Source organism: Heterodontus francisci, chromosome 23 (genome assembly GCF_036365525.1).
Source record: "Heterodontus francisci isolate sHetFra1 chromosome 23, sHetFra1.hap1, whole genome shotgun sequence".
Taxonomy (NCBI): Eukaryota; Metazoa; Chordata; class Chondrichthyes; order Heterodontiformes; family Heterodontidae; genus Heterodontus; species Heterodontus francisci.
Window position 1 is genome coordinate 23,766,584 of NC_090393.1, and position 23,007 is coordinate 23,789,590.

General features: G+C 41.7%; 1 protein-coding gene across 4 annotated transcripts in view; it reads left to right on the forward strand.

Annotated features, from left to right (window-relative positions):
* ttc28 (tetratricopeptide repeat domain 28) overlaps positions 1-23,007 on the forward strand; it is an 825,016-nt gene that overhangs the window by 531,896 nt on the left and 270,113 nt on the right. For all 4 annotated transcript variants that reach the window (XR_010977250.1, XR_010977251.1, XR_010977252.1 and 1 more), the window contains one exon: positions 19,339-19,846. Coding sequence is in view for 1 of the 4 variants with exons in the window: in XM_068054870.1 (XP_067910971.1) it covers positions 19,339-19,846 (508 nt within the window). In the remaining 3 variants the exon portion in view is untranslated. The remainder of the gene's footprint in view (positions 1-19,338; positions 19,847-23,007) is intronic.

Below are 23,007 nucleotides of genomic sequence, written 5' to 3' on the forward strand. Positions count from 1 at the left end.
TTTTTATATTTCTTGCTAGTTTACTCTCTTTTTTAATGTGCTAGACACAAGTTTCTTGATCGCTTTTAGCTGAATAATGGTTTAGGTTGTGTGGAAGTTGGAACATTCAAGACTAATATCTCCTGTGACTTGCTGTGAGCAATATTGTGGGAAAGCTGCCATTTACTACAAAAATATCAATGGATGTAATTAATTTCCTAGACATAAATTCATCCACCCAGCATGCTGTGCCAATAGCTTACTAGTACATTTACAAGAAGATTGTTTATATTTATTTGGAATCAGTTAGAAAAGGGGAGATGGCGGTGTAATGGTGATATCACTGGACTAGTAATCCAATCCAGAGGCCCAGGTTAATGCCCTGGGGACAAGGGTTTAAATCCCACCATGGCAGCTGGTGGAATTTAAATTCAATTAATTAATAAAAAATCTGGAATTGAAAGCTAGTCTCCATCACGGTGCCATGTTGTAAAATCTCATCTGGTTTACTAATGTCCTTTAAGGAAGGAATTCTGCCATCCTTACCTGTGCTGGCCTACGTGTGACTCCAGACCTATAGCAATGTGGTTGACTCTTAACTGCCCTCTGAAATGGCCGAGCAAGTCACTCAGTTGTCAAGGGCAATTAGGGGTTGGCAACAAATGCTGGCCTTGCCAGCAATGCCCATATCCCATGAAAGAATTTTTTAAATTGTCAACCTAAAAGAAACCCCTGATTTAATTTACTTATAATAAACATTTACAGTTATTACAAGAAATTGAGCCCTGATTTAAATAAGGACTTTTAAAATATTAATATACAGTTTCTGTATTATGCCATGTTGATATTCACTTCCCTCCCCTTACCATTGTCTGTGAAGTGTTCTGCTAATAATGTAATATGTTGAATCTTGACGGTGGTTCATACATGAGTCATTCAGTGGAAAAGTTCACACAAAAATAGGGGTCTTCGTGTTATTTCTCAGTAAATCAGAAGCAGTGAGCAGAATAACCATCAGAAGAAAATCAAAAGTGATTTTAAATTGTTTCTAAACTTTATAGTTTTCAATAAATGAAAGAAATTATTTTACAATTACCCCTCTACCCCATGAATAGCCTCTGATTACCCTTGCAACAAAGCCCTTTTGCATGTTGTTTATGGGCAGCTGCATATAATATATTGGCAACAAGAAAACTGATGGTTCAGTGAAAATAATGAATGAGTCATATTGTTTGAATATAGAGCTAAGTGCTTCTTGTTGTATTGTGTTTGGTACAGAATAATGGATACCCAGGAGCGGGTTATTGGTTGGAATCTAATCAAAGATTTTGGATAATTTATATGTAGAATATTTCTGTTTCAGAATGCATGCAATAATGGTCCAAATTTTGCTGAAGCTGTGCTTCTCACAGCATGCACCATTGCTTTGATATTTTTCTGCGCCCTTTAGCTGAAAATATTTTTGCTGTGTAGCTTGCTGGAAGTGTGAGCTCGTAATGGGGCAACGAGGGTATTGGAGCATCTAGGACCTTAATGAATGATGGGATCAACGCCCTTGGCAGAATTTTACCAGCCCTCTGGCGTGGGAGGCCGGGAAAATTCTTCTGGGAGAGGCCCGCCTCGACCCCCAATGCCGAGAAGGTCCCATCACATTTTGCCGGAAGCGGCGAAGCCTTGGTGCGGCCCCCCCCACCCCCGCCACCCAGCGGTGGAACCTTCATTTGAATAATAAAATTAATTCAAATGCATGTTACTGAACTTACCTAGATCGGCCAGCCATCGCAGACTGATATTTCGGTCTGGGGGAATGTAATTTTCAGGTTTGTGGGGTGGGGGGGGAGGGGAGAAAACTGATTCCATTGGCTGACGGGATGGTGAGAAGGGGTTAAAGGGCAAAGATCATAAAGTTTGGAGGTGAAAGGTTGGGACCAGCAAAAATGATTTTTTGGTGGGGGGAGAGAGAAATAAATTTATTGTCTGATGATTGGGGGGTGTAAGAGGGTCTTTGATGTGAACTTTATTGTTTTAATTTAAATTAAGGGTAACGTTCCCTTTAAACATTCAAATGATCTGTCAGGGCTTGAAGCCCTTTAAAAATGGCACGACACCTGCACAGTGACACCAGATACTGTTGCTGGGGACGGAGCGGCCACCCCCTTTACGTCGTCGGGGGCAGTGGCTCCGTCCCCTTCATTTAAATGAGCCCCTGTGCAAAATATCATGGGATCTCAGCAGCAGCCGCTCCGTGTGGGCGGACCGCCAACTTCAAAGTGCACTGCCGCAATTTGCAACGCGCTATTAAAATTCAGGCCTCTATCTCATAACTAAGGATATTATGGATTAAGAAAGAAACAGAGGAACAACAGTGAAGGAGGGTGAATTAGAGTCAAATCAGGTGCAGGAACAGAAATAAAGAGAGGAAAAGAAAGATTGGATTAAGAGAGAGAACGAAAAGACAGAAAGGAAAAGTTATAAAAACTTTTTTAATTTTAATTTAAAATTTTGAAAATTGCTTAAGAATTTACTACATACAGGAGTGAGACTCAATAGTTTAAAATTGTTCTTTTTCTGGGCCGGCTAGGTTGATTGGCATTCCATTGTTATGGTCAAGTGAGGAGGGGTTGAAGGGCTTCCCTCTTCTCCCTCTCCTTGTTCAACTACAACAGGTTTAATTCTTTCTTAAAGTGGAGGTACTGGCCAATTCATTAGGTGTTTGTATTCTTACTTGCTATAATCATCATAAGAACCAATCGGACAGGTTTTCTTGAGTTAACAAAGAAAGAGGTAAACTTTATTGTACCTAAATCAAACTAATAAAATATTAAACACACCAACTTTCACTCTGTCTCTCACATATACAAACACACACTAGAGGGTTGCACATACACAAATAGGTTACAGAGTGGGGAAAAGTAGATTGGCTGAGTTAGAGTCCATTAAAAAATGCTATGCAGTCTGTGGAGTTTGGTGATTCGGCTGGCTTCTAGCCAAATTCAGTGGTCCTGAGGCTTTTAGTTTGAAGAGGTAGATGACTGGTTCGGTGAATCTCTTGGCGATAGCAATGTGGACGACTTCCTCCAATGGGGTTTCTGATGGTAGCCGGAATATATAAAGGTGGTCAGTCAACAAGCAGGATTTGAAAGATTTCAAGCTGGAATGGAGAGAGAGAGAGAGGGACCCCCACTTAGGGTCTACTCATGGCAGAGTCCAGTTGCTTCTCCTCTGCTACAGAAAAAACACCAGCTTAAAAATCACAGATGGGAGGGGCTTGTCACATGACAGTCACTCAGTGATTCAAACATAGCAGTTAGCAGTATTTCTCTGCTTGCTGAAAAGAACAGGTAGTTCCTTTAAACTTCCTGCGTCTTGGTTCTTGCTGGGAAATGCACAGACATTTTGTCTCCCTCCTCACAGTCCTTTGCAATGTAGGATACAGTGTAGCAAACTAGTTGATCATCTAAAGCTGTAAGCAGTCATCCTGTTTTAAATGTTCTTTTTAAATTTCTTAAAAATATATATAAATTCAGATCTCCAGTCAGTGGACCAGAGAAAATTATCATTCAACAAAACACATTGGCGTATCAGCATTATCAATTATCAGTTCAGTATTTCTGAAAATAGAGACATGTTGTTGAAGCTTTTCGTCTAGCACTCATCAGGACAATCCGCAAGAATACTGATGTAAGAGAAAACAACAACTTTATACTGTATGAAAACAGAGTCCTGATCGGTTGACAAGTGAGCTCTGGTAGAGGCGTTGCCATGGAGAATGCACCAGTTTATGGTGACTGACAGTTAAGTGCCAAGCTTTGTTTGAAATTTAAACCAGGCAGCTTGACTCTGACTGATCAAGGCATTGCCCTGAGGAATGAACCAGCGAATGGATGTCACTTATTTTGTTTAGCTGAAACAGGCGCAATGTTTATACATGTTCATTCTGTCTGCAAAGAATAAGGCCCTGTGTATTAATATACATGGTGTTCACCACTAACAGGATGCTGCTGTCAAGCCAAAAAGATGTCCTGCCTATCACACAAATGAGTAATGTGATTTATGAATTTCAATGCCAGTGTGATGCTAGGTATATAGGCCGTACGTCCCAAAGACTGGCAGATCATATCAAACAATATGTCTCTTCCGCTGTTCGCAACGGGCAAGGTACAGGCCGTACCCAACCAGCCCATGCTTGCAAAACACAGTGTCCAACATTAGATGTGATTCTGCGATTGGACAACATTTGCTAAATAATCCTCAGTGTGCTAAGAATTACGCTGACAACCAATTTAAGATTGTCAGTAGGGCTCGCAGTGTGTTGCATTTGTGTGTACTGGAAGCTACATATATTAATACACAGGGGCCTGTCTCCATTTTCAGCAATACCAAACGACTAATTTGATGGTCAGCACAGACTCGGTGGCCAAAGGGCATGTTTCAGTGCTCTATCTCTAAACTAAACTAAACTAAACTAAAGAGGTACTTAGGCCATTAAGTATGAGCCCTAACTTTCTCCAGTGAATTTAATTTGAGTATAATGTACAAATCCAGCAAGTTCTGAAAAATAGTGGGCAGGTTGAGGGTGAGCTGCCGCTTGTGTGAGGCATATGGCAGAGCAGCGTAAATGGACCAGCAAGTTCTGGCGCTTCACAACTCACGGCTTATCTTTTCATCTGAACTTGCTCGCTGATTTGCACATTAAGAACAGCTGGAGTCATGAACTCACTTTTTTTTCAGGAAAATTTGGACCAATGTTGTTGCTCTGACGTAAAGTCAATGAAAAATGTGGAGTATATTGAGGAGTGTTGCACTGAGGAGCATATCATAGAATGTTAACTGAAGCCCATAATGTATGTCAAAAAGAGTTACAGTGACGGTATGAAGTATATCAGAGAGTGTTACAGTGGAGTGTATGAGACTATGAATAAGAGGCGCAGGAAGTATTAGAAAGTGTGACACAGACAGGTTGGTGTGTACCAGATACTGTTACAGTAACAGGCCTGAGGTATATGAGACAGTTGTTGTGAGGCAGCAGTGTGATTTATATACTTATTGGTGAGGGAAACACATAATATCATAAAGAATACCATAAAGAGGGGAGAGGTGCTGAGGGTTTACAGAACAATCTTTAGTGTGTTGAGGTTAATCTTCTGGTTACAGCACCATATTTAAAGTTATAGAGGAAGTTCAGTCCTTGATAGTCACTGTTCAGTGCCAGCACATGCTGCTGTAATTAAGTGCCCAGTACCTGCCAACCCAACTAATCTGAGGTGAATCTGTTCTTCATTTTGCAACTCCTGTTCAAACCAATTGCATTTGCATTTCTGTATTTTTTTAAACTCTGTTATTGTTTCCAGGTTATACTGTTACATGAATATTTTTTTCCAACATATAAATGTAGGTTTTTTGATGAATGCCAGTAACTGAGGTGCAAAATTGGCACAGGCATCCAGTCCAATTCAGTTTTTTCAGTTCATGATTTTCTGGCTGGTTATATTTTGTGCACTGGAGTACTTGAACACTTCTGATGCTTAAAGCCTCATTAAGGGTGCAGAATGCATATAAAATGTTTAAATGGTTACCTGGCACAATTTCCTAGCTTTTGTTTCCAGATTACACATTTTTCTTTCCAAGGCAATTTTGAATGGGTGCAAGGGAAAACTCTATTGGCAACAAAGCTTTTGGAGGAAATCAAGCTTTCTCTGTTTTCTGTGCTGTCTTTATGTCAGACTATTTCAATATTTCAGATTGTTTTTTATTCATGTGTTTTCGGAATACAAATTACAAGAAGCACAAATAACATTGCAGTAATATTTTTTATAAATGCCTTGGAAAGGTAGCCCATCTCTTTGGTTCTAAGTTGACTTCAGTTTGACCTGCCTGGTGATGGAAGATTAGGAACTCAATCAATTCTCTGTGGCAGACTCAGTAATTATATGTCTGAGCCAGGCAGATACACAGTATTGTAGTAGTCTAGAGCACTGTTGATAGTTGGCTAGTGAGCGAGAGTCTTTAATGGAGCCTGAAGGAGTAGATCTGTAACTATGAGCTGGGATTCTTCCCATACAGCCCTACCTAGACAAGCAGTGAAAAACTTAATATTGTTCTGTACAGTTTTAACTTGTTAAAATCCAGAAAATGGTTTGAGTGTTCTAAACCTTAGCTGTTGCCAACCTGTGCTTGAATCATTTGACTTACGTAAGTGTGGTGTGTCCCTAATGGGAGTGACACTAAACTCCATATGAGCCAAAAAGAAACTGTTTGTGTGGATTTCTCATTTTGTGGTTTGGAGCCTAGGGATGACTTTTGGCTGACCAAAAATATATATTAGAATTGTATAGAAGAATTACATTCAAGTGTTTCTTCAAAGTCTTTGCTAGTATCTGATGGGTGCACAATATTACAAATTTTCAGTATTTATTACACTGATTTTTTGTGGATGAGCTTGTTATGGAGATGATTGGGGTGGGGTGTGCAACCTATTGATCATCAGGCTTGTAATATTCCAATAATGCAATCATGATCACATTATTATCCCGGCCTGCTGATATCCTCTTGCGTCTGTCCTGAAAGGCAGCTGACCTGTTCCAACATCCCCCCGCCCCCACCACCCCTCCGCCACTTCAGTTTTGTAGAAGGTGGAGGGGTCCACTGCCATGTGGAGACTCTACCAGTTAAAGCCTGGTGGCCTCCTAGCGGGGTTGGTGGAACCCTCCTTTGGGGCAGTCCAGGGCCCTTGGAGGACCCTCACCCACCCTCACCTAAACCACCGCCACCCCACCCTGTTGCCGGGGCCTGCCTGAATGGCCCAGGTGACCCTGACCCCACTCACCTGTCCCGGGGGCTTCTCTTTTCTTGATGCTGCAGGGCCTCCTACAATACCGGCAGCGGTCATTGCTCCTAATGGCACTGCTGGTACTGTAGAACAGCCGGCCTTCTGATTATCCGACAGCTGTAGAGGCGGGAGCTTGGCACTTAAAGGGACAATGTCCCTGATGGCAGGCAGTTAAATACCTGCCCGCCATCAGATGGCTTCACGGATCTGACGGAGGGCTGAGGTGGGGTCTCCCTCTGCCTTATGGTCCGCCTCCGGGACCCCTTTCGCCAGAGTAAAATGCAGACCTCCTTTAATTGATTTACTTTCTCCATTTTAAATTTCCTATCTTGTTAATTTCTTCATGTGTGCTCCATTGTAGCGGAAGTGAAAGGGCATGGCTGCTTATCTCTCAATCCCAATGTTTGATCGAATACGCGACGTTGTGCGTGTGGTGGCTCACCTACAGACTTTTCTTTCTGAAAAAGCAGTTTCCCTCCCCAGCCATCAAAAGGATTCCATGAATCTGTTGCAGATTTGGAGTTTGCATTCTTCCACTTTCTTTGTTTTTTAAAAATCATTTTCATATAGTCCTTTTAGGTCAAGTTGTAATACACTCATCCCCCACTACAATTTGTTTTCAGACCTCTGCCTCTCTTAACCAAACTGCTAGGAGGTTGATTCAATCTTTGCCCCATCACTGAGGTGAAAATCTGAAGAAAATGTAATCAGTGCTATCCATTTGTATCCAGTATCCCTGTCCTCTCCCTGTATCGTATAATATTCTTCTTTGTAACAGTAACTTTTATTTTTTGCTTTCCTCAATCCAAGAATGTCCTATTCTGTTTATTCCAAGCTCTCATGTGACCTGATCTCACGGAAATGTGGTAAATAGAATTTACAGCACAGAAACTAGCATTCAGCCCAACTGGTTTCTGCAGGTAATTATGCTCCACACCAGCCTCCTCCCACTCTATTTCATCTAACCTTATCAGCAAATCCTTCTATTCCTTTCACCATTATATGCTTATCTAATTTCCCCTTAAATACATCTGTGCTATTTTCCTCAACCCATGCATGTGATTGCAAGTTCTGCATTCTGAACACTTTCTGGGTAAAGATGTTTCTCCTAAATTTCTTATTAGCGACCAGCTTATATTTACGGTCCCTAGTTCTGGTTGTCTCCGCAAGTGGAAGCATTATCTCAACCTCTACCCTATCAAACCCTTTCATAATGTTAATGACTTCTATCAGGTCACACCTCTGTCTTCTCTTTTCTAGAGAAAAGAGCACCAGTCGGTACAGAAAGTTATTTACATCCTTAGTGAAAGCGTAACCACTTGGTCGGTCTTTGAGTGGTTTCCGCTGTCTTCAGGAACTTGATAACCACTAACAGCATTTACTTTGGGCTAGTATTAACAAAATAGATTCTCCAAAACTTTCATGCTTGTTAACTTAGTTTGCATTTTATCAGCAGACATATATCACGTGGCATATAACACACAACCTGCAACAATCTTTGTCACTACTTTGTCCTTGCTCATCTACATGTACCTTACTATTTTGTGAACACCATTCCTTTAAGAATGCACAGGATAAATAGGAAGTTGTCTTATTTAAGGAAATTGACCAAAAAAAATGAATGGACTTAAGAGTTTAGCCAGAGAGCAGAAATGGCTACAGTGTGCGTTTTCTCTCTACCTCCCTTCCCCAATGATCATTTATAGCACAAATGTCTTACCAATTTTTACGAAAGCTTCGTCTGTCGACAATCTTGCAATTATCTGGTCATCAAAGTTCATGCAGCCTGCTGAAAAGGCACCACATGAGATGACTCTGCATTTAATCAGATGTTGCTTACGGTTGTTTCTGGCAGCTCACCCACATTTTTGGTGGCTAACCGCAGGAGTCAAACCATGGCTTTGCAAATAATTTTATTTTGGCTGTATGTTGTGGAATAATTCTATTTTGGCTGTGTGTTTTAGAATACTGATTTGGTCAAAAACAACTAAAATATTATTTGCTTGGGTAGGGGGAGGAAATTAAAAATAGTTTATCTAGGAATTCCGAGTATCTGAAGATAATTTTGTCTGGTTGCAGTGGGGTTTATAAAATTATATTCTATGAATCAACAATTGATGCTAAGCCATATATGGAGAGTTTTTGGTTATCATGAGTCAATGTGCTGATGGCAAATTTTTGAGGAACTTTTGGTGGCAACTTAAAGGGAAAAGGAAAAGCTGGAAATGGAAGGTTTTATGTATTTCGTTGCCTAATCATTCCAATAATATTTAGAGGGATATCTAGACTTGACTGTTACAAAATATAACAGGCATACCATCATGCAAGATGTTCCATATATATATAATAGTTTGAACACTTAGGATATTCAGTAACTGACTTAAGTATCTTTGTATACAAGTCACACCAAAATATGTCACCGTACTCCTAACTGAATGGAATCTTTCTTCTTTGGCCTCCTTGTCTTGAGAGACAATGGATAAGTGCCTAGAGGTGGTCAGTGGTTTGTGAAGCAGTGCCTGGAGTGGCTATAAAGGCCAATTCTAGAGTGACAGACTCTTCCACAGGCGTTGCAGGTAAAATTGGTTGTCGGGGCTGTTACACTGTTGGCTCGCTCCTTGCGCTTCTGTCTTTTTTCCTGCCAACAGCTAAGTCTCTTCTGAATGGAATAACCCTCCCATATTGCTTTTAGTAGGTGAACACAGCAGCAATGAATATCATACTACACTTACTCCATCCATTCCAAATGTTGCCAACCAGATTCCATGCCCAACAATTTCAGGACCTGGAGAGTTGGATCTCCAGGTTCCTCTGGGCAGATGAGGCCAGAAATACACCTCAAACTTGTTTAGCTCCCAACACACAAAGGGTATCTTATGCTTCCAGACTCTACATGCTATTACTGGGTAGCCCTGCCCCAAGGAATTCTGGCCTCTGCTCCCAGCAAAATTCATAGCTAGAAATGTCAAGCAGTAAGGCCTTTCTGCTAGCTATTTTACCTGGCTAGCCTTCATAGACTATTGGAACAGACAGACAAGGTACAGGACATCCATATTGTTGTTCTAAACCCCTCAACTTGATTGGAAACCTGCACTTCCTTGAAGATTCCTTTGTGTCTTTAAGTCCTCTTCCCAAAGAGAAGCAAAGAAAGATCCCGAGCAACTGTCTCAAGTGGAATCAAAACATGGCATGACAGTGAGGTCACCAGACTAATCCAATGCCTCCATTAGGGCTAATTTGTAGACTTATATCAGCTAGCTGATTCGTTTCAGAGCCACCTCGCACCCCTCGCCTTGCATAAAAAATGCTGTTAGCTCCAGAGCCAAGCAATACTTTTCAAATTTAATTTGAGGCAACTCTTGCTCTGCAGACCCACCTCCAGCCTATGCATATGTTTACCTCTGTGCATTTGGGCCTTGGGCCAGAAATGTCCTTAATGCTGCTTCTGCTCTGCTGCTGTAACTTCATTGGAGGTGCAGTGGAATGAAGCCCTGCTGCACTTCTGGCAAGATTATGGAAAATAGCAGCTCTAAAGATATTCCTGGCCTTAGGCTACCAGGCCATCTTTGATCTCTTCCTTGTATCCACATACCTTACCCCTTCCAACTCCACTTCCTTCTGTGTCTGAAACTGGAATAAACTCTCTCCCAAGTCACTTAGAACCACACTTTGAAACTTCCAGAAAGCTATTTGACACTCTCGAGTAACACAATGATTCATGGATGCTGGCAAGATAGATAGCAAACTGTTAAGCAGGAATGATGTGTGGTTGATAAAGGGTGATACTGTGTGGGCTGAGGGCAGTGTAAAAGTCAGTTGCCAGTAAAATCCTGTAGGGAATCAATGTGGGGTCACTGGGCTGAATTTTATGCCCCCCCCGCCGAGATGGGTTCAGAGGCGGGCCCATAGAATTGCAATGGGAGGCAGGGTGGAGACCTGTCGCAATGTTGTTTTGACGGGGGTGGGATAGGCCGATGACAGCCTTCCTGCCCAGAGGCCAATTGAGGCCATTAAGTGGCCTGTTACCAGACATTTAAAAGTCTCTTCCTGCTGCCGCTGGGATTTACATAAAATGAGGCGCTCTCCCTGCGGGCTTGGAGGGGGTGGCTTCCTCCCTGGGTAATCTCTGGCCCACTGAGGGCCCCTGCTGGAAAAATCTCCACATACCTCAACACCCCCTCCCCCTAAACTAAATGCCCATCCACACCACCCCCACCCCACCCCCCCGCCCCCAACCTATGCCAGGAGTTGCCAGTTTGGCTTTGGCAATGCCGCCTCACTTTGGGTCCGGGCTCCAGCACTGGGCCTGGATCCAAGGCCATTTACAGTACCAGCAGCGGCTACTGCTCCTGGTGGCGCTGCTGATACTACAGAGCTGCTGGCCTGGTGATTGACCGGCAGCTCTTGGAGGCAGGATCCCCGTCTTTAAAAGGACGGGGATCCTGGTGCTGGGCACTTAAGTACCGGAGCGCCGTTAGATCGTGCCGGTGGGGCATCCGATAGGCCGAGGTGGGGAATCCCCGCCTTTTTGGCTTGGCATCAGGAGCCTCACGGGCGTACAAAATTCAGCCCACTGTTTGTAATTTCCATAGAAACAGTGGACAAAATATTACCCAAGGTGTCCAAATTTCTAGATGACATCAAGTTATTAGCTGTTGGCCAATGATGCTAACCAGCTTGTAGTACACCAAAAGGATCTGGACATGTTAGATCATTGGGCAGTGAAATGACAGATAGCATTCAATGCAGGCAAGTATAAAGTCATGAGATCAGGTAAAAGTGAGATTGTGGTTTATATATTCAATGACAAGGTGCTTTAGGTAACAGAGCAGCAAAGAGATCTTGGAGATTTGGTAGATAGATTATTAAAAGTGTTGATTCACTGTTTACAGGCATTGAAGAGATTCAAACTTACATCACAAATATCTTTAAAGACCATTGGAATCTGATAACATGGTTAAGATTGTGACTTGTAAAACTAAGGATGCAAATTTGAAGTTGTGTCTGGCCTTGGTGAAACGGCATCTGGGCTACTGTGTTTAGTTTTGGTTTCTGTATTACAGGTAAGATGTGGACCTATTAGAGGTAGCTCCTAGGAGAGGAACTATGAGGCTGATTTATTTATTCATTCACAGAATGTGGGCATTGCTGGCAAGCCCAACATTTATTGCCCATCCCAAGTTGATCTTCAGAATATGGTGGTGAGTTGCCACCTTGAACTGCTGCAATCTGTCTCTCAGATACTGTTTTATATGGATGCTATTCTCTTCAGGTGTTGTCCCTCTCTCCTTTAAATCTGCCATCATCACTGCTGTCCTCAAAAAAACCAACCCTTGACCCCACCATCCTAGCAAACTACCGCCCCATCTGCAATCTCCCTTTCCTCTCCAAAGCCCTTGAATGTGTGTCGCCTCCCAAATCCGAGCCCATCTTTCCCAGAACTCCATGTTTGAATCCCTGCAATCAGGTTTCCACCCCTACCGCAGTATCAAAGTCAGAAATGGCATCCTATGTAACTGTGACAAAGGTAAATTCCAGGTAAAAACCTGAAACTCTCTCCCTAACAGCACTACACCACATGGACTGCAGCAGTTCAACAAGGTGACTCACCACTACCTTCTCAAGGGCCTTCCTTCCTTGTCCTTCTTAACCTGTCTGTAGCTTTTGACACAGTTGACCACATCATCCTTCTCCAATGCCTTTCCAGTGTCGTACAGCTGGTTTCATTCTTATCTATCTAATCATAGCCAATATTTTAATTGCAATGGCTTCTCTTTCTGCTCCTGTCTGATGTTCCCCAAGAATCTATCCTTGACCCCCTCCTATTTCTCACCTACATACATCACTTGGTGACATCATCCAAAAGCACAGCTTAAGTTTTCACATGTATGCTGATGACACCCAGCTCTACCTCAACACCACCTCCCTCAACTCCTCCACGATTGCTAAATTGTCAGACTGCCTATTCAACATCCAGTACTGGATGAGCAGAAATTTTCTCTAATTAAATATTAGGACGACTGAAGCCATTGTTTTCGGTCCCTGCTCCAAACTCCGTTCCCTCGCTACTGACTCCATCCCTCTCCCTGGCAACAGTCTGAGACTAAACCAGACTGTTTGCAAATTTGGTGTCACATTTGACCCCAAGATGAGCTTCCGACCACAAATTCATGCCATCAATAAGACTGCCTATTTCCACCTCCATAATATCGTCTGACTTCGCCCCCGCCTCAGCTCGTCGGCTGCTGAGACCCTCATTCATATCTTTATTACCTCCAGACTTGACAATTCCTATGAACCCCTGGCCGGTCTCCCATATTCTGCCCTTTGTAAACTTGAGGTCATCCAAAACGCTGCTGCCCATGTCCCATCTTGCACCAAGCCCCATTCACAAACCACTCCTGTGCACCGTGACCTACATTAGTTGCTGATCAAGCAACAGCTTAATTTTAAAATTTTCAATGTTTTTACAACTCTTTCCATGGTCTTGCCCTCCCTATCTCTGTCATCTACTCCAGTCCCACAACCCTCCAAGATATCTGCGCTCATCTAATTCTGGTTTCTTGAGCATCCCCAATTTTAATCACTCTGACATTGGCAGCTGTACCTTCAGGTGCCTGGGCCCTAAGCTCTTGAATTCCATTCCTATACCTCTCCGCCTCTCTACCTCGCTTTCCTACTTTAAGACACTCCTTAAAACCTACTTCTTTGACCGAACTTTTGGTCATCTGACCTAATATTTTGTTGTGTGGCTCGGTGTCATATTTTCTTTTATATTGCTCCTGTGAAGCACCTTGGGACATTTTATTAGGTTAAAGGCGCTGTATAAATATAAGTTGTTGTTGTATTGCTACAGCTTGTAAAACCCACAAAAAGGTGGGAATCCACCACTTCCGCAACAAGCTAAGTCAGGAAGTTTCCCCAAAGCTATGGAATTCTCTCCTTAATCTTCTAAGATTCTCTAACTCTCTCCCCTCCTTTAAGATGCTCCTTAAAACCTATCTTGCTTTTGACCACCTGTCCCAATATCTTCCTTTTATTGCTCAATATCAAATTTTGTCTGATAATGCTCCTCTACAGTGCCTTTGGATGTTATATTATGTTAAAGATGCTATATAAATGCTAGTAACTTGTTGTTGCAGCAGGTAATGACAAAACATATACTACTGGCTGCAATTTTTAAAGATAAAAGCATTTATAGAGTGTCATTGGCAGAGACCTGGAAATAATGTCACTGTGCACTTGCAATCTTGACACAGAACCAAAGGCAACATTATTTTCTTATTTCTGTTATATAATATAGAAAACTTTTGTAATAGGGAATTAAGGATACAAAATGAGGAAAAAATCTTTCATTAATATCATACATTCAAGATACCACACAGCACTTTCATCTGACCCAGCTTCTTATATTAAGTGCGCAAATAGATTTTAGCTATAGTTTATTGGAAGATGAATCTAACAGGATTGGAAATTGGCTAAGACAGAAAGAAAGGACTAACTTTTATATGGCCTCATATACCTCAGGACATCCCAAAGAACTTTACAGCTAATGAAGTACTTCTGAAGTGTAGATGCTTGTAATATAGGACTCACAGCAGCCAGTTTGCACTCAGCAAGCTCCCGCACGTAAAAATGAGATGCATGACCATATAATTTTATAGTGTTGTTTGAGGAATAAGTATTGGCCAGGACATGGGAGGGAGAACTCTTCAAAATCATGCTGCGGGATCTTTTATGCCCATCTGAGAGTGCATATTGGACCTCAGTTTAATGTCTCTTCTGAAAGACATCAACAACAACAGTTTAGACTATATTCTCAAATCTCTGTAGTCGGGGTTGAACGCTCATCCTTTTGACTCAATATAAGAAGCAGAGGCTGGGTAACCAGCTCAGCTGAAATCTTTTAAACTTCGTTGGCCTGGAGGATGAGAAAAGGCTGTTTGTAGATCCAGAGCAATCATTTTGGCATCAATTAGCCCTCCAGCTGAGGAAATTTAAAGACCTGGGTTAACAGTTCACAGTTTTCAAGCTTTGTGGGAAAAGAAGGATGGAAGTGAGAAGGAGGGGGACTGACTTACACTGCATATGGACATCCCTTTTTTAATTTTACGTGGGGTAGAAGTAGCTTTTTTTTGTAGATGGGGGATTTACTTTTGTATGTATGGGAATTTGGCTTTTATGTGTACAGAGATGTGTGATTTTTTTGTGTATTGAATTTCTGCTTAATCAAGTGGCCCACTCTCTTGTTTTGATAGAAATATCCAGTTACTAACTCTGAAGAGTTGGGCATCTCTGTTTTATCTCAAGCTGAGTACATAAGAACATAAGAAATAAGAACAGGAGTAGACAATAATGCCCCTTGAGCCTGCTTTGTTATTCAATAAGATCATGGTTGTTCTTGTACCTCAGTTCCAATTTCCCACCCTATACCCATATCCCCATTTGTAGTGCATTGTTTAAGTGGGTAGCCCCTTTACATTTTTTTACGTGGCTGTGCAGATGTGGTAACTTAAAGGGACCAACTTACGCACGGTCTGTGCGGGAACCTTTGGCTTGCTATGCGGCCAAGCAGCTTAGAGGAAGCATTGCTTTGCATACCAACGTTTACTTGTCTGTCATCATTTAAAAGATATTCTGCGTTTCCATTCTTTCTACTAAAGTGGAAAATTTCACATTTCTCCACATTATACTCAATCTGCCATCCTCTTGCCTACTCAATGAACCTGCCAATGTTGTTGTCGCTCCTTTTCATAGTTTACTTTCCCACCTCGCTTTATATCATAGGCAGAGATGATCTCTGTTTAACAGTTCATCAGAGAGACAGCATCTCCAACAATGTTTACTCCCTCAGTACTGCACAAAGTGCCAGCTTAGATTATTTGTCAAAGTCCATTGTGGGGCTTGAACCCATAACATTCTGATGTAGAGGTGAAACTGCTACCAACTGAGCCAAGCTGGTACTTATACAAAGATGAAAAAAGATTGTAAGAGACCATTAAATATTTTTCTCTTTCTGAGTGGTTGAGAAAGCATGCAGTTGAGCTCTACAGACCGTGAAAAAGAACAAGGTTCAATCTCTGGTCTATGCAAAGTCAGATGGTTTCAGCTGGGACAGTGGTAAAAACACTGCAGTTGGCCAGTGTCTTTGATCTGGGAAGCAAGAAATTATTCAGGGTCCTTATTGCTATTGAGCTATTGAAAATGTTTGTGTGAACACATGCTTGCAATGTGTGTGTGAGGAAATCTGTTGAGGACAGGTTATGGTGCAGCTGTGTTGCTCCCTAAAATTTAACAGCTTGTAGATGCTCACTTTCTAAGCATGTACAAAAAGAATAGTCAATTGGTGAGGCAGAAGTCTGGTAGAACTGTATATCAGCACGAGGCATGACCTTTAGGAGAGGAGAAAGTGAGAGCGAAAAATTAGCAGAGAAAGGACTACTTTTTGAATTTTTTATAAAATTCTAAGTTGCAAGAATTCTTTTCGCTGATACTGATCTATTTTGTGGAGAGTGATTTGTATGCTGCAGTACTCACCTGGTTTCATTTAGTATGATGGATCATGTAATTAAGGGTTGAATCACTACAGCCCCCACCCCCCAGGTAATGTTCACCCTTAGCAGAAAATGTACAGTGTATTCAAGTTCCATGATGCTGTGCCAAATACAACAGGACCAATGCAAATTGAGAAAATTAGGAGCTACAGAATTCCAAATATCCCTGAGAAATGTGTTTAGATCATTCGAAATGCATATATGTCTTGTGGAATTCATCTGTACATGCTAGTTATATATTCATATTGGTTAGAATCCAACGTATTGCCATGTGGCTTGTCACATTGCATCAAATATCTCATCTACAATAACCAACAGTATGATTGTGGCACCATTAGGCTTGCCAGCACTTAAACTGCTGCTCGCTGATTCAAGTTTACTAGCTGGTCCAATTGACAGATATACCTAATTTACTCAGAAATAACCTCAGAAGTCAAAATTTCTGAAAACTACAGGTGTATCAACTCCTTACTATATAGTAAAACAATTATATCTAAACAAAAATGACAAACTTGATATAAACCTACACTGAACAGTAATGTGACTAGAATTCTAAATTGTGCTGCTATTTCTGCAGGCGTTTGGCTGTGTATTAAATATTTTAATATGATAATTGGATGGTGTTTATGCTTGAATCTATATTTTTACAGTTAATTATTAAGGATGGACCAGCAATCCTATTAATTGGGAATGATTAAGAAGTAAGAGTACTTTGCAAATTTATACAGTGGAAGTGCATGAGAATGGACTTTGTTTATTGAATTTCTATACAGTGGAGTGAATTGAAAATGGCTTGAGTCAAAGTTAAATAAGGTACAGATCGTATTTGTCTGGAGACCCCAGTGCTAAAAGAGTTTGTCTTCCATGTGACAATTGTCCTACATATTAGACTTCTTCCCGCGCTCCATGTTACATAGACTGATTCAACTAAGATTGTGGGGCTACCTTGCTATGGACATCTAGGAAGCTATGGTGTTTTGCCGGTTGTCAACAGATGGCATGTGTACAGTAGAGTTCAACTGCCAATATGATCGTTCTCCCTTCCTCATCCTTCACTAGGTGCAACAGTATTTTGAAGGTCTTAAACCTTGCAGCGCAACTTAAAATTAGTTATGTTCTGATCTTGCTGATCATCAATTGGTCAGCCACATTATCGGTGTTGAGAATCAGGCAGAAATATCCCATTATCGGGGGAACATTAAAGGATAGCTCTGGGCCCCAGAGGTATAACGCAGTACTCATCTGCCTTTGTGAATTTTCTTTTAGATCAAGGGACCCTTCAGATGGGGAGGTGGTGGTGTAGTGGTAATGTCACTGGAATAGTAACCTAGAGACCCAGTCTACTGCTCTGGCGACATGGGTTCGAATCCCACCATAGCAGATGGTGAAATTTTAATTCAATTAATCTGGGAATTCTGGGACCATGAAACCATTGTCGATTGTTGTAAAAACCCATCTGGTTCACTAATGTCCTTTAGGGAAGGAAATCTGCTGTCTTTACCTGGTCTGGCCTACATGTGACTCCAGACCCACAGCAATGTGGTGTCTCTTAAAATGACCTCGCAAGCCACTCAGTTCAAGGGAAATTAGGGATGGGCAATAAGTGCTGGTCTAGCCAGTGACTCCCACAAACAAAGAAAATATTAACATGGCCCCCAATACCCCCATCCTAATTTCCAAACGACAATCCAAAGTAAATAATTCTGTCATTGTAGAAATTATTTTTGTTTCTATATAGCAAGATAATTAATGTGCTTAAAAAGTTTTTTTTTTTTAAAAAAGAAATGATATGAAAAAGAAAGTTTATGGACACTGCTCGTGACACTCTGCTCCAAACTGCTGACTTCACAGACACTTGGGCCGGAATTATACACCCCCCCCCTGCCCACCCCCCACCCCGCCCAAAGAGCGGGATGGTGGCGGGGAGGAGAACCTTTTCCTGGGGCCGTCCTTCCTTTTCTTCTTGAAGCTGGGTTGCAGTCCCAGCAGTGTCCACTGCTCCCGTGGCGTTGCTGGGACTAAGAGCTGCTGGCCCGCTGATTGGCTGGCAGCTCCATTAGGCAGGACTTCCTGCCTCAATGAGGTGGAAGTCCCTCCTCAGACAGATTAAGGGCCTGGGGACCATAAAATGCAGACTGGATCCCCAGGCCAGGCGGAGGCGGGGTTGCCACCGACTTTGCGGTCGGTGGACAACCCCTCCGATGAGGGTAAAATTTCGGCCTTGCATCCTGCTGCAAACCTCATAGGCACTGGTGCCCAAACGACTGCCTGTGGTCACTTGCTGCCTCTACCCCTGCAATCTGACCCATGAAACCCAGATAGCTTATATTTGTACTTATATTTCTTATTGGTTTGTTCTGCTTGATTTTGAAGGATTGGAAAGGGCTGTACCTTGCACAATTGATTTATTGGTGGATTAACCCTAAATTTGAACAAGATCTGTCAATATCTGTAACTGAAGATATATACAAATTAAGGGAAACATTTATTTAGACTTTATATGTAAGGCATGAGGCTCCACAATATACTTCTAACGAACCCGCAAAGTCAAAACGTTGGATGCTTCTGCTGTAGAGTATATGGACCCCAGTTTGAAAACCCATTACTTAGATTCTCAGCTTAAGAATGTAAAGAAAAAAATGTTTCCCTCCCTTAGCAATCAGCACTGTCCATAAAGTCTCAGCAGAACCCAATAGGTGTATATTTTTAAAATAGCTATTTGGAATACATCTTGGAGTATGAACTTACCATTCATCATATTTACCCTAGACTTCCTTTCTCAATTAGCTTCAAGCCCTGCATTAAAAACTTGAGAGATTTTATAATATCATCTTAGTAAAACCATTTTTGCATTACCATATACTGACACAAGACTTGGTTGTTTCCTGATATGTATTGGTTGCTTATAGTGCGTAATAAGTTTTTTTTTGATGGACTTGCATGTTTATAAAATAACTTTATTTTCCTACATTTCAGGCAGCCTCTTCAGCATTGAGCAGTCTAGGTCATGTCTACACAGCCATCGGAGACTACCCTAATGCACTGGCCAGTCACAAACAGTGTGTCCTTCTAGCTAAACAATCCAAAGACGAACTCTCGGAAGCCAGAGAACTAGGCAATATGGGAGCTGTTTACATAGCAATGGGCGACTTTGAAAATGCAGTACAGTGCCACGAGCAGCATCTCAGAATTGCTAAGGAACTGGGAAACAAGCGAGAGGAAGCACGGGCCTACAGTAACCTTGGCAGTGCCTATCACTACAGAAGGAACTTTGACAAAGCGATGTCCTACCACAACCACGTGCTGGAGCTAGCGCAGGAACTAGGCGAGAAGGCAATTGAAATGAGAGCATATGCAGGACTGGGTCATGCAGCACGATGTATGCAGGATTTGGAGAGAGCAAAGCAGTACCATGAGCAACAGTTGAGCATAGCAGAGAACCTGAAGGACCGTGCAGCGGAGGGAAGGGCCTCCTCCAATCTTGGTAAGAAAGAACCTCTTCCAGTAGGGGATAGATATCATAGATATATTACAAGTTGCCAACAGTCAAAACTACAACTACTTTGAGGATTAGCAGAGCACACACAACCCAGATTTCTCGTGAGTTTTTAATGTGATGTGCATGTTTTATGGACCTCTGGAAATCAGAGCAATTACAGTCAAACTTCATTATAGCAAGTATTCTTATTACAGACCTTGTGTTTTAAGCATCTTTCTCCCCGATTCTGGCTGAAGATCCATTAAGTAAATAAAGGAACTTCCATAAGCTAAATTCTTACTGAGAGTAATCTGTTGCCCTCTCACTTTTATAATGGAAAGATTTGGACTCCAACTAGGCCGCCTTATCCTAGAGTTGTATAGGTCTTTGTTTTGGTTTTGCTACACTATGTTTCTTATGTGACCCTCTTACATGTTCAGTTAATTCCCCAAGAATTTAAACAGTTTTTAAATTCACAGGTTTTAGATTTTAAACTTCTGGAGGCCTCAAATGTTTCATTCTACACATCCAACAACATGCATTTTCCATAATGTGACTTGAGGGAGGAATTTGGAGGTTGGGGTTTTTTATCCATCGCAGTTAGAGGCAAAACATACAAACAAACATACAAACATACGAATTAGGAGCAGGAGTAGGCCACTCGGCCCCTTGAACCTGCTCCGCCATTCAATAAGTTCATGGCTGAACTGATTTCTCCACATTACCACCTACCCCCGATAACCTTTCACCCCCTTTCTTATTAAGAATCTATCTATCTCTGCCTTAAATATATTCAAACACCCTGCTTCCACTGCCTTTTGAGGAAGAGAGTTCCAAAGGCTCACAACCCTCAGAGAGAAAAAATTTCTCCTCATCTCTGTCTTTTAAATGGACGACCCCTTATTTTTAAACAGTGACCCCTAGTTTGAGATTCTCCCACAAGGGAGGGGAAACATCCTTTCCACGTCCACCCTGTCAAGACCCCTCAGGATCTTATATGTTTCAATCAAGTCACATGTTGAGGCAAAAAACTCTATTCGCCAGTGTGGCTGCACACGACTGAGCCTCATGCCCATCCGCAGGACGTTCCAAAGCAATTCAGCCAACAGATTACTTTTGAAGTGTAGTCAGTGTTGTACTAGAGACAAACATGGGGATTTGCATACAATAAAATCCCACAACAGCAATAAAAATAAATGACGAGATGTGTGATGCCAGTTGAGGTATAAATGTTGGCCAGGACACCAGGGTGGCTCTGCCTGTTCTCCTTCGAATAGTGTAATTGGATTATTTACATCTGTACGGGAGGTCAGACATTCAAACCTCATCCAAAAGATGACACTTCTGTAAGTGCATCACGTCTTCAGTATTGCACTTCAGTTCAAGTCTCTGTAATTGGGCTTGAACCTGAGACCTGTTGACTCAAAGGCAAATGGTACCACTGAGCCAAGGCTAATATCTAATATGAAATAAATGTGTTTGATGTGAAGGATGCAATAAATTATTTTCTGTTGGATAACATCAGGAACCATTTACAATGCATGAATTTAATATACCTACTCAAAATTATACATAGAGGAGACAGAGAAAGATGATAATGTACAACAATTCATTAACTTTTTTGAATCTATCCTACTGTGTGAAAGTGAAGGTCTTTCCTTAATCTTGAAACCTATGTACCCTTCACACTATGGTTGCACATCCATAAAGGTCCTCCATGCTGTGCTTTCAAAGTCATTTCCACAAGTATTCATATTGGCAATTTGTATTTGACCTGAAGGAATAGTAGAGAGATCACTGCCACTCTTTGGTGAAATATCACAGTATGACGTACATTAAACATTTGCAATGGAGGGCAGACTGATTTCAACCAGGTAGCTGAAAAATGTCTGTCTTCCTGTGTATTCACTGTGTCTACTAATGGTTAGGAGTTACTCATTGTTGCCCAATGACTTGGCAGGAATCATTGGCTAGAAGAAAGTCTCTGACTGGGGCATGGATACTACCTTACTGGGCCCCATATTGACCTTCCCTTTCATGGACTTTCAGAAAAGACAAGCAGAAGAATGAAACAAACTGAAGTATAAAGGATACTTAGTGAAGTATTGTTTCTACAGTTTGGTGAATTGGTAACAAGGTTGGCAGAGACTCAATATTGTCATGAGAGGAAAGATGGGGGAAATAAGAATTTGTTGCACTCACAAGGTTATTACAATATGGAATTCTTTATCATAAGTGGCTGCTGAGGCATAGGACTGAATTTTTTTTAAATTTCCAAAATATACTTTATTCATAAAAATCTGTAAAAAAAAAAATACATTACAAAACAGTTCCAAAAAGCACCAAGTCAAACAATACAAAGAGTGCAAAGGAGATCAGTTTCCTTCAATACACAACCTTTCCATTTCATTTTACATGCCATGTACATTTTACAGCAAACAAATATTTTCTGGATACAGTTCGAGGGGTTTTCCATGGATCCAGCCCCTCAGTTCACCTTGGTGGACTTACACAGTGGTCTTTCCCCATTGAGCCTTTGCCACGGCTGCCCCAAGCTTTAGTGCGTCCCTCAGCACGTAGTCCTGGACCTTGGAATGTGCCAGTCTGCAACATTCAGTCATGGAGCAACAGCAACTAGCTACAAAGAATCTTCAAATGTAGCATAGAATGGCACTAAAATGGCAAGCAGTCTACTAGGGCCAGATCATGTGTGATGTGTCAACAGGTTTCCCGTCAAACAACTTGCTTTTTTTATCTCAATATCTGACATGATTTCTAAGACTTTATTGTATTTCCCAAATTCCAGTGCAAACCAACCTCACTAAAACTATTTACAGCACACAGCACACCCACAGGCATTTCTTCTCTCTCGATCCATACTGCCCTCTGTGACAACAGGCAACATTAAAAAAAGCTCGGAGCGAGATATGGCCATTCGAGAAACAAAACTGTATGGGAAATGTTCTATGCCAAATGTACCCTACCCCACGTAAACTCCACAAATTTTACCCTGTCCTCAAAGATGAGTGGAAGCAGAAATGCAGCCGAAAAAGCAAAAAGATATGTTGCATTAGAGAATATCCCTGCCTCTAATGGTTATGAACAAAGGTACTGGAGGCGACTGAAAACATGGCTGGCTTTACTGACTCCCTAGATTTGGCTCCACA